A 12,469-nucleotide genomic window follows, 5' to 3' on the forward strand; every position below is an offset into this window, starting at 1 on the left:
TGTAGGATATTGATAGAAGCACAAGTGAGCTTCCACTTGGAGAAAGGGAGAGTTGAAAAGTCACCCTAGAAATCCAATTGTGATCAATCTTTGGGAAACCCTTTATCAATTTGTAAGCTTGTCCCTATTTATTTTCTTCCCCAGAGTTGTTTTCTAACCTTCTAGTCTTCTCTAAACAAAGAGTAAATGGTTTTACTCTTTACTTTTAAACCCACAATTGAACACACAGGGATACACACACACACACATACATAATGTAATTTTATGTATTAGTTCATATTTGAGAATCTTATTTCTTTAAAATGAAATTTCAACCCAAATCCAAGAGGTATAATCTTCAGGCAGCATCTAGTATAGTGCTTTGGATATAGTACAAATTCAGTATGTACATTACATGAAATAATGTATAATGCACAACTACAGAACTTAATGGAAAATATATAGTCAAAGTGAGTATGATACTTGGGGACTAAGCCCCTCATCAATACCAACTAGGTAAGCTCTTGGGTGCCTAGTGATGTACAAACATTTTTTTTTAAGATGAGGAAAACTAAGACCCACAAAGAAGTTACATTAGCAATATAGCTCCTGCTAAAAGCCAAATTACTTGATGCAGAGTCTATGTCTCCCTCTGAATATTACTTTCTACACATCCACACACACACAAACTTTTTTCCTTTCTGATAATTTAAAGGTCTACAAAAGCTTCAAGGCTACTTTCAGGCCTTTGCTACACATTTATATGTAGCAAAAGATAAAAGTTATTTGGCCCACTGTGTTTAGAAAATTAAAAACTAAATTTATTTTAAAAAATGGGAACTCAGGAAGTGGTGGTAGGCAAATGCTCTAGCAGTTTATTTTGCAATCCCTATGGCTCAGGTCCTTATGCTAAAGTTCAACTACCTTAATGAAGATGTATTTCAGTGAAGGAGAAAGAGCACAGGACTTTGAGGACATATCACATCCTGACTCTATGATTTACCGTGTGGCCCTGCCTGGGATACTTCTTTGAACCTTAGTTTCCTCATTGGTTTCCTTAAATTCAAAGACGCTTGCTCCTTGGAAGTCAAGCTATGATCAACCTAGACAGCATATTAAAAAGCAGAGACATCACTTTGCCAACAAAGGTCCATATAGTCAAAGCTATGGTTTTTCTAGTCGTCATGTATGGATGTGAGAATGGACCATAAAGAAACCTGAGCACCAAAGAAATGAGGCTTTGAACTGTGGTGTTGGAGAAGACTCTTGAGAGTCCCTTGGACTGTAAGATCAAACCAGTCCATCCTAAAGGAAATCAGTCCTGAATATTCATTGGAAGGACTGATGCTGAAGCTGAAACTCCAATACTTTGGCCACCTGATGTGAAGAGCTGACACATTGGAAAAGACCTTGATGCTGGAAAACATAGAAGGCAGGAGGAGAAGGGGACGACAGAAGATGAGATGGGTTGGATGGCATCACCGAATTGATGAACATGAGTTTGAGCAAGCTCCGGGAGTAGGTGATGGACAGGGAAGCCTGGTGTGCTGCGGTCCATGGGATCACAGAGTCGAATAGGACAGGGCAACTGGTCTGACTGAACTGACTTCCTCATCAGTAACATGGAGATAATTCAGATTTGATGTGAAGATTAGAGAGGAAAGTATTCTGGCACATAGCTGAAGATTGATATATAATTATAAATGAATGAACAATGTGGTCGATACTCAATAAAAGGAGATCCTGCAGGGCCTGATACTCCTATCTCCTGGGGAGCTCCAGAGCTGAAGACTCTTCGCTGCCCTCCGATCTCCGAAGCATGAAGCTCAGCCCTGAAACCCGCCCACATCTTTCCAACAGAAATCGGTGCCCCGAGCAGGGCCCGAAAGGACTACATGAGCCTCTTTCTCAGGCCGACCAAGGTACAAGTGAGCTGAGAGCCTCGCTTCAACTTCCCTTCTCTCCTCCGCCCTCTCCCTCTGACAGCACTTCTCAGCTCCTGTGACACAACTCCACTGTGGGGGAGTTTCTCCGGCCATTAGCACTCAAAAGTAGCATTTCGCTTTTTCTTATCGTTTTTAACTCTCGGTTTGTTTCTACTCCACTCTGAGCAGCCCCAGGGCACTGCAGACGATTCTGGAGGCCACACCCCGCCTTCTCCGGCTGCGCCAGGTCGGCTTGGAGCAGTCCGGAGGCCCTGTTGCCTAGGAAACTGGGGCGGGGCTTAGGAAACCAGCCCTGCGCCGGCTTTGCGCAGGCGCTCGCTCTGGTCTTTACTATCGCGAGAACTCCTCCCGGAAGTTCCACGTCAGTCAGTCGCCTGGTTAGCGGGTCAGTGGGTTTCTCCGGGACTGCTTGGTCTGTAGCGAGTGAGGGCGCCCGGGCTCGGACCGACGGAGCCATGGTAAGTCCAGGCCTTGCAGGAGACAGTGGGGCCCCTGTGGCCAAGGCCAGTTCTTGGGGCTCCTGGCCTGGGACCCGCAGTTGTCCGCGGCCTGGGTTCCCGCTGCGGCCACCGCCTCAGGCCTTGAGGGATCCTGGTCCAGTTTGAATTCTGGAAGGGAAGAGGCGGCAGGTCGTTTGGGGAGGCAGTGCCTGGAATTGAGGGTCCCTGACTTCGTTGCTTAACGGCGTTTGCTAGAGCTTCTGCGATCTGCAGTGGAGTCCTTAGTGTAGGGAAATATAAGAGGCCGAAAATGATGAATTCTGTAGAAGGCTTTGATGAAACTACCTCATTGTGCCTTTACAACAGTGACAGCTGATTTTGCACTCTTGTGCTTGTCTTGGTATAGTATGACCGCAAACTACGTACTTAAACAGGCAGGCGCCCCCCATCCCCCCGCCTTTCGAAATGTGAATGGATCCTATAGAGTCAAAAGTGGAATTTCAGATGCTTTGGAATCCCAGCCTAAGTTTCAAGGGAGAAGCGAAGAGTTGAGACGTATTTTATAAAACTGGTTGGTGTGCTTGTCTGCATTTGCAAATATAGTGGCTGATAAGAATGACCCTGAAAAGATCCTGATGCTAGGAAAGATTGAAGGCAGGAGGAGAAGGGAACGACAGAGGATGAGATGGTTGGATGGCATCACCGACTCAATGGACATGAGTTTGAGTAAACGGGAGTTGGCGATGGACAAGGAGGCCTGGCGTGCTGCAGTCCATGGGGTTGCAAAGAGTCGGACACGACTGAGGGACTGAACTGAAGAATGACAGTCACACAGCATTTTTGACAAATGACAAATCATCACACGATTTTTTTATTATCACCCCCAAATATGCGCTAAAATATTTTTTGCACTTGTTATAATAGTAAGAAAAACAGTACGATAGTATGAGAATTTCTTTCCAAAAGCATGTAAGAGATTATGTATTTTGTATTTAAACATTTTCTTGCTTTTTTTTGTTTTTTTTTTAACTTGTTAGGCGGCACAGGTTCAGAGATTTTGGAGCTTTAAGACCTCAGGGATTAATAAGTCCAGGTCCCTCACCTTGCAGTTAAAAGGGGGGAAAAAAATAAGTTTAAGGCTAATTGCTGCAGAGTTTTAATTGCAGCAGAAGTTGATTCCCTGGGGAAACTTCTGAATGTTATGAATACTTCCATTAAAATGCATAGAGAAACACAACATTGCATAAAAATTTAGTGGGCTCTCTCACAGATACTCTCATCCACCAATCCTCATTCATGAGCTTTCTTGGGTCCCCAGGTTAAGAGCCCCAGAACAAAACTTATAAGTCCTACTACCTTGTATTACCAAGGACCTGCTCTGGAGTAGGCTGTGGTTTTCAAAATGGACATTTTTGGAAACAGCCCTTGCATCTGCCTAATTTAGTTTTCTTTTGCGATTTTTAAGAGTATTTTTATAATTAAATATTTCATTCTTTAACACATTTAAAATCTTTTACAAAAGATTTTAAATGTAAATTTGTTCACTCACTTACCATAGAGTATTTTCTGTGTGCCATGGATTTTGCTAAACATTTGCTTCCTAATTCTCATAGCAGGTGGGAGAGTGAGTTATAAATGTTCACAGAGTGGTTAAAATAGGCAAGGCACTGTTCTTACTGCTTAATACTGAATTTAATTCTCATTACACTAAGGGAAAGATAATAGTCAATAGTTTTACACACATCACACCTGAGGGAAGTTAAGTAAACTTGCCCACTGTCATGCATTTGTGATGAGTGATGGAACTGAAGCTTGAGTCCATCATGATTCTTTAGCTCTCGATTATACTATCTGTTCTTAAACCTCTTTTGTTGTTTAGTTGCTCAGTCACGTCCAACTCTTTTGTGACCACGTGGACCCACTGAGGCTCCTCTGTCCATGGGATTTTCCAGGCAAGAATTCTGGAGTGAATTGCCATTTCCTTCTCCAGGGGATCTTCTCAGCTCAGGGATTGAACCCATGTCTCCTATATTGGCAGGCAGATTCTTAAGTGCTGAGCCACTTACCCAAATATATAAGGTGCTGAATATTGCACATGAATGAGCTCTTAAGGAGCATCTACTCTAGAAACCAAAAAGAGACATGTGCACAAATATTAAACGTTAAATTCTGTAGGGTCCTGTAGGAAAGGATACTTCTGGTACGGTAATCCAAGAGATTATATGATGGCAGTAACATTTAAGCTAAGTCCTAAATGCCTTCAGCCTTGGGGAGATAAAAGGAGATGTTTAGAGTTAAGGCTGTAGTATGAGTACCTTCCCTGATAGCTCAGTTGGTAAAGAATCGGCCTGCAATGCAGGAGACCCTGGTTCGATTCCTGGGTTGGGAAGATCCCCCAGAGTAAGGGAAAGGCTACCCACTCCAGTGGAAAATTCCATGGATGGAGGAGCCTGGTGGGCTACAGTCCTTGGGGTTGCAAAGAGTTGGACACAACCGAGTAACTTCACTTTCATTTTCACCCATTCCAGTATTCGTGAGCTTCCCTTGTGGCTCAGCTGGTAAAGAATCTGCCTGCAATGCGGGAGGCCTGGGTTTGATCCCTGGGTTGGAAAGATCTCTGAAGAAGGGAAAGCCTACCCACTCCAGTATTCTGGCCTGGAGAGTTCCATGGACCGTATAGTCCATGGGGTTGCAAAGAGTCAGACACGACTGAGCCACTTTCAGTCACTTTTATGAGGACCTTACTCATCTTGGTATTACACAGTCCTTAGTACGATGTCTCATTCAAAGTAGGCACTAAAATATTGGGAGAAACACAGCAAGAGCCCTTGGCTGTGCTTTTAAAAACTGAGATTGTGCATTAGGGGCATGTTGTTATACTGGTGTTGCTTTGTACCTTGGGCCACCTTCACTTTTACTCAGTAATCAATCATTTAAAACATTTTTTAATGGTAAAATATGCATAGTTTAAAAATGTACAATTTCCTCATTTGCTAGAGAAAAAGTATGAGATACGCTGGCCTTTGTTAAACTCCCACCATCATTCCTGGCATATAATAGACACATCATGTTTGTTAACTACGGAGAGACCAGAAAAAAAGTTAATATTTGTGAAGGTAATTAATGGGGCAAGATTCAGAAATAGATGAAGTGAAAAGTCCTGCTTCAGGAAGGAATATGAAGATAATGGTTTGAAAGTAGAAAGTTTGAGATGGAGAAGATATTTTTGTGGCGATTGGAAGAGCCAGAGAACTTAGATCTTTTAAAGGAAAGTAAGAGGTGGAGGTTGTTGCCAGAAGTAGGGGGAGGCCTTTATAGAAGTGAGAACCAGGTTCAAAGTAGTCAGTGACCCAGATTTGATAGAGGCCCAAAATGGTAAATAAGAGCCTTGTGAGGTGTTTGCTTTGTCTCAGGAAATTACCTCTGCTGAAATCATTTAGCAGTCTTCATTTGTGTAGAAAAGTAATGTTAAATTTCTCTCCCATTCATGAACATCACAGAAGATAGCAAAAATAAAAATTTGATGGTAACTCAACTTGCCAAGTAAACTCTTAGGTTGTGTTTAAAACCTGCTGAAGGAGAAACATGTTTTAAATCAGTCTTCCTCATATCTGCTTCCAAGAGAGAACTGAGACTACTGCCATAAGCCATCAGTGTGTATAATGAATTAACTTTTCTCCTAAAAAGCCATCCTTGGAAGAACTGAGAAAATAGTTATTCAGATCATTTTTTTTTCTGTGGTTTGGATGACAAATCCAGGTTGAAAAACACTGTTCTAAACTATTAGTATTTATGACGAGAGAGAGTATTTTAGCTTTGGTTCAAAATTCTCCTAATTTCCATTTGGTTTTTATAACTTAAATCCATTAAAATATTTTAAACATTCCCATTTGACTCCAGAGCCCTTCGTGGACATGGATATTGTCATTGACATTACATTGTCTAGCATTTACTATTAATAACACTATTGCCAAAATAAATCTACTATTCTCTGAAGAACTCAATTTAAGAAAATAGTAGAGGTATAATTGACATATAATATTATATTAGTTTTAGGTGTCTAGTATAATGATTTGATATTTATATATAGTAAAACAGTCACCACAGTAAGTCCAGTTAACATTTGTCACCATACATAGTTACAAAATTGTGTGTTTTTTTCTTGTAATGAGAACATTTAAGATCTACTTTCTTAGCAACTATCAAATATGTAACACTGTATTATTAACTGCTTTGCTGTACATTATATCTCCATGATTTACTTTATAACTGGAAGTTTGTACCTTTTGACCTCCTCTACCTATTTCTCCCTCTTCTACACCCCACCTCTGGCAGCTACCAATCTGTTGTTCTCTGTATCTATGAGCCAGGTTTGTTGTTTTTTTTCTCCTCATATATCAACCAAAACAACATATCACAACATATTGAGGGCTGAAGCAGATACGAGAAATGAACTGTCTTCTGTTAAGTCAGAATTTAAAGAGTTCTGCAAAACTGTAAACATTGCTACTCTTACCACTAAATTTCTTTCTAAGCTGTAGTATAACAGTATTTTATTTAAGTTAATGTGAATAGGTTTAGTTTGTTTTTGAAAATGAATACATGAATATTTTAAAGTTGTCTCAGTTTTAATTTTTAACATGATAAATATTAATAAATAAGGTGGCTCAAACGGTAAAGAATCTGCCTGCAATACAAGAGACTCGGGTTTGATCCTAAATTGGGAAGATCCCCTGGAGAAGGGAATGGCAGTCCACTCCAGTATTCTCGCCTGGAGAATTCCATGGACAGAGGAGCCTGGCGGGCTGCCGTCCATGGGGTCGCGAAAGAGTTGGACATAACTGAGCAACTAACCCTTTCACCTTTCACCCTTCACATAAACAGAAGCTTTTTAGTGTCCTCAAAAATTAATACTGTAAAGGTGTCCGTAAACCAAAAAGTCTGACAAGTGCTGCTATAAATTAAAGTTTTTTAAATACTCGTGTTTTTTGTATGTATGAGTGAATAAGTAGGTGCTTTGGAAAATCCCATGGATGGAGGAGCCTGGTAGGCTGCAGTCCATGGGGTCGCTAAGAGTCGGACACTACTGAGCGACTTCACTTTCACTTTTCCCTTTCATGCATTGGAGAAGGAAATGGCAACCTACTCCAGTGTTCTTGCCTGGAGAATCCCAGGGATGGCGGAGCCTGCTGGGCTGCCATCTGTGGGGTCGAACAGAGTCGGACACGACTGAGGTGACTTAGCAGCAGTTAGACTTTAAACTGTGGCTAGTTTCGTAAAGTAAAAACTGAATTGTTTTGTAGGCATGTTAATGCACTGTTTTTACTTAAGATTGCAAACATGTTTCATTTGACATAGCAATATAACATTTTGTTTGCTTGTTTTTCATATTGTTTGTCCTTAGCCTCTGCGACTTGATATCAAGAGAAAACTTACTGCTCGATCCGATCGAGTTAAGAGTGTGGATTTGCATCCTACAGAGCCATGGATGTTGGCTAGTCTTTACAATGGTAGCGTGTGCGTTTGGAATCATGAAACACAGGTAGAAATTTTTAAGGACTTTATTAGAAATACTGTCTTAGACTGTTTATAATGAAAGAGGATAAATATAACAGTCTAGTAGTGTGTGTGTGTGTGTGTGTGTGTGTGTATGTATATATATATATATGCACTGCTTTTCCAAATAAATTGGTGCAAAGTATTTTTAATAAAGATAAGCTAACATTTATGAAGATAGAGCTTGTGGGAGAAACTGTTTTGGGCTCATTGTATCCGGTACTGAAGTATTAAGTTCTCATGTAGGTAGTATTAGCTCTTCTTTGAAGAAACTGACCAATATAAGATCACTCGCTCTAGATAATGGTATTTAATAGTACTTAATTTTCCATTCAGTGAGTATTCTAAAAATCTTAAAAATGGGATTTTTACTTTTACTGATTTTCCCCCACATGCTTAATATAATGAATGGTGCAGATAACTTTCAGGCAGCCATACAAATTATAGACGATATCAGAGAGATGTTTGCAGTTAGCTTTTCATTACATGTGGAAATATGTCTTTTACAGATTATCTGTCTTAAATGCTTTCATCTGAGTAAGTAATATATTTTTCAACTTAGTTTATCTTTTCCAGTCTTTCTTGGCCATCCTTAATCTTTTTCTTTCAAGGTATAGAACATATAGTCAGCACTATACTATACAGTTTTGTGTCTATTTATACAGTAATTATCCCCAACATCCAAGGTTACGTTTTTTAAATCCAGATAAAATTCACATTTGAGGGGTTTAAGATGGCAAAAATAGGCCTTAGGAGGAACCAAGTTCTAAAGTAAACTTAAAACAACCCTTTCAGCTTATATCATTCTAATGAAACAGTAAGGACTGCACATTTCAACCAGGACCCCACCAGTGATATTTTATTCACATTAACACTTTGTTTTCTGCTGTATCCCAGTGCCTATGACATTACCTGACACACAATAAGTGCTCAGTAACTATGTGTTGAACTACTCAATAATAAACTTTCCATTTATCAGTATATCACTAATTCAGAATTTCTGTCCTCTGCAGTTTCAAATCTTGTGAATTCCTTTTGCCTTGATGTGGAAAGTATGCTTGCTAACTGCTTTTGGTGGGGTAGGGGATCTAGTCTATCCAAATGTTTAAAATATTTCTGATTTTATGCTTAACAGATATATTGGTGCCTCCTCCACCCCCACCATGCTTCCTAGGGGTTCCCTCTGTCAGCTCCATTTCACCATCTCTCACTCTCCTTCCTCTCACTATGGTATGCTCTAAAGCCCAGGTGTTCTTCCCTTATCATTACTATAATGTGACTGCTTAATTCAGGTCATCTACTTTGCTTCATCTTTACTTTTGTGCCCTTCTACAGGGCCATTGCTTCCCCCTTCATAATTCATCTCATTGGTAACTTTTAAAGTTTCCTTCTTTCCTTCAAGAAAAGAAGGTTCTGTGAGGACAGGTATTTTCCTAGTGTTTAATTCTCATTGTTATTTCAAGTGGGCACCTGACAGTCAGGCTCATAGTAGATACTCAGTAAGTTTTGTTGAATGGTTGATTTGTTTTGGTTCTCCCTGCTTTTCTTCCTTTATCACCATCAGAAGTTACTTGGCACTCATGTATATGGAGACCAGGATGCTTGAAAGAGCCAAAAAGGTTTTTGGGAGTAAATTCAAGTGTTGTTGAATTTCAAATAAGGAGGAATTATGTACTCTTTGCGGTGATGGATGCAGCAGTCAAAAAATCAGTATGTTAGAATTTGAAGCCATCCTGCTAATTAAATGATGTGGGCAAGACTTAACCATGTTGAGGCTTGATTTACTTACCTAAATGAAAATGATATGTTGCCTTTCTTACTTCACAGGATTGTCAGAAGGATTAAATCAAATTAGATAAAATTGTGTATGAAACCTGTCAGGCCCATACAAGTATTTCTTTATTTACTTACTTCTCATTGGTGGTTTATATATTGAGTGTGTAGTGGTTCATCCTCTTAAGCTTGTTTAGCTTCTGGAGTAGGAAGACCATCCCTCAGGCCATTTATATCAGCCACAGCACTTAATGTAGACCTGAACCATGATTGTTAGTGCTGTGGCTGCTTTATTTTTTACTGCTCAGCAGATCCCTGAGTTTGTTGCCTCCTTAAGAGGAGGCCTTACAAATAGCTGTGAAAAGAAGAGAAGTGAAAAGCAAAGGAGAAAAGAAAAGATATACCCATTTGAATGCAGAGTTCCAAAGAATAGCAAGGAGAGATAAGAAAGCCTTCCTCAGGGATCAGTGCAAAGAAATAGAGGAAAACAATAGAATAGGAAAGACTAGAAATCTCTCCAAGAAAATTAGAGATACCAAGGGAACATTTCATGCAAAGATGGGCTCAATAAAGGACAGAAATGGTATGGACCTAACAGGAGCAGAAGATATTAAGAAGAGGTGGCAAGAATACACAGAAGAACTGTACAAAAGAGATCTTCACGACCCAGATAATCACGATGGTGTGATCACTCACCTAGAGCCAGACATCCTGGAATGTGAAGTCAAGTGGGCCTTAGGAAGTATCACTACGAACAAAGCTAGTGGAGGTGATGGAATTCCAGTTGAGCTATTTCAGATCCTGAAAGATGATGCTGTGAAAGTGCTGCACTCAATATGCCAGCAAATTTGGAAAACTCAGCAGTGGCCACAGGACTGGAAAAGGTCAGTTTTCATCCCAATCCCAAAGAAAGGCAATGCCAAAGAATGTTCAAACTACTGCACGATTGCACTCATCTCACACGCTAGTAAAGTAATGCTCAAAATTCTCAAAGCCAGGCTTCAGCAATACGTGAACTGTGAACTTCCAGATGTTCAAGCTGGTTTTAGAAAAGACAGAGGAACCAGAGATCAAATTGCCAACATCTGCTGGATCATCGAAAAAGCAAGAGAGTTCCAGAAAAACATCTATTTCTGCTTTATTGACTATGCCAAAGCCTTTGACTGTGTGGATCACAAGAAACTGTGGAAAATTCTGAAAGAGATGGTGATATCAGACCACCTGACCTGCCTCTTGAGAAACCTGTATGCAGGTCAGGAAGCAACAGTTAGAACTGGACATGGAGCGACAGACTGATTCCAAATAGGAAAAGGAGTACATCCAGGCTGTATATTGTCATTGTGCATAGTTAACTTATATGCAGAATACATCATGAGAAACGCTGGGCTGGAGGAAGCACAAGCTGGAATCAAGATTGCCAGAAGAAATATCAATAACCTCAGATATGCAGATGACACCACCTTTATGGCAGAAAGTGAGAACTAAAGAGCCTCTTGATGAAAGTGAAAGAAGAGAGTGAAAAAGTTGGCTTAAAGCTCAACATTCAGAAAACTAAGATCATGGCATCTGGTCCCATCACTTCATGGCAAATAGATGGGGAAACAGTGGCTGACTTTATTTTTTGGGGCTCCAGCAATCACTACAGATGGTGATTGCCGCTATGAAATTAAAAGATGCTTACTCCTTGGAAGGAAAGTTATGACCAACCTAGATAGCATATTAAAAAGCAGAGACATTACTTTGCTAACAAAAGTCCGTCTAGTTAAGGCTATCCAATAGTCATGTATGGATGTGAGAGTTGGACTGTGCAAAAAGCTGAGTGCCAAAGAATTGATGCTTTTGAACTGTGGTGTTGGAGAAGACTCTTGAGAGTCCCTTGGACTGCAAGGAGATCCAACCAGTCCATCCTAAAGGAGGTCAGTCCTGGGTGTTCATTGGAAGGACTGATGCTGAGGCTGAAGTTTCAATACTTTGGCCACCTGATGCGAAGAACTGACTCATTTGAAAAGACCCTGATGTTGGGAAAGATTGAGGGCAGGAGAAGAAGGGGACAACAGAGGATGAGATGGTTAGATGGCATCACCGACTCAAAGGACATGAGTTTGGGTAAACCCCAGGAGTTGGTGATGGACAGGAGGCCTGGCATACTGTGGTTCATGGAGTTGTGAAGAGTTGGACATGACTGAGCGACTGAACTGAACTAAGAGCTTTTGTGCATTACCATGTCATCTTGTAGGTTGCGTGTTCTGCCGGCTCACGTGTGTCTGTATCCCAGTCAGCTGGTAATGGTTGTGCAGGTTGGAGCTCATGTCCCCACTTATTCAGTCTTTTCTGAAGAATCTTTGAGGTCTTGCTCAGGAAGCCAGATTGGGCTCAACAGTTCTTATGAACCAGTTCCTATTTTTAAATTTGTTACACATGGTTAATCAATCAGAATATGCTCTTTTCATTATTGTCTGGTACAGAAAGAGATATAGAAAAGTGATAGTTTGGGGCTTCCCTGGTGGCTTAGTGGTAAAGAATCCACCTGTCAATGCAGGAGACATGGATTCAATCCCCGATCCAGAAGGATCCCACATATTGCAGAGCAGCTAAGCCCGTGCACCACAGCTATTGACTCCGTGCTTCAGAGCCTAGGAGCCACAGCTGCTGAGCCCATGTGCCGCAACTGCTGAAGCCTGCACACCCTTGAGCCTGTGCTCTGCTTTGAGAAAGGCCCCTACAGTGAGAGGCCCATGCACAACAATTAGAGAAGAGCCCCCACTCTTCACAACT

General features: G+C 40.9%; 1 protein-coding gene across 1 annotated transcript in view; it reads left to right on the forward strand.

Annotated features, from left to right (window-relative positions):
• The first annotated feature begins 2,279 nt into the window (after positions 1–2,279).
• Positions 2,280–12,469, forward strand: part of COPB2 (coat protein complex I subunit beta 2) — a 31,535-nt gene continuing 21,345 nt past the window's right edge. The window contains exons 1-2 of the mRNA XM_081574019.1: positions 2,280–2,383; positions 7,770–7,907. Of these exons, the coding sequence (XP_081430145.1) occupies positions 2,381–2,383; positions 7,770–7,907 (141 nt within the window). The 5' untranslated portion in view covers positions 2,280–2,380. The remainder of the gene's footprint in view (positions 2,384–7,769; positions 7,908–12,469) is intronic.

The sequence above is a fragment of the Giraffa tippelskirchi genome, chromosome 2 (genome assembly GCF_054371585.1).
Source record: "Giraffa tippelskirchi isolate mGirTip1 chromosome 2, T2T-mGirTip1v1.2.pri, whole genome shotgun sequence".
Classification (NCBI taxonomy): domain Eukaryota; kingdom Metazoa; phylum Chordata; class Mammalia; order Artiodactyla; family Giraffidae; genus Giraffa; species Giraffa tippelskirchi.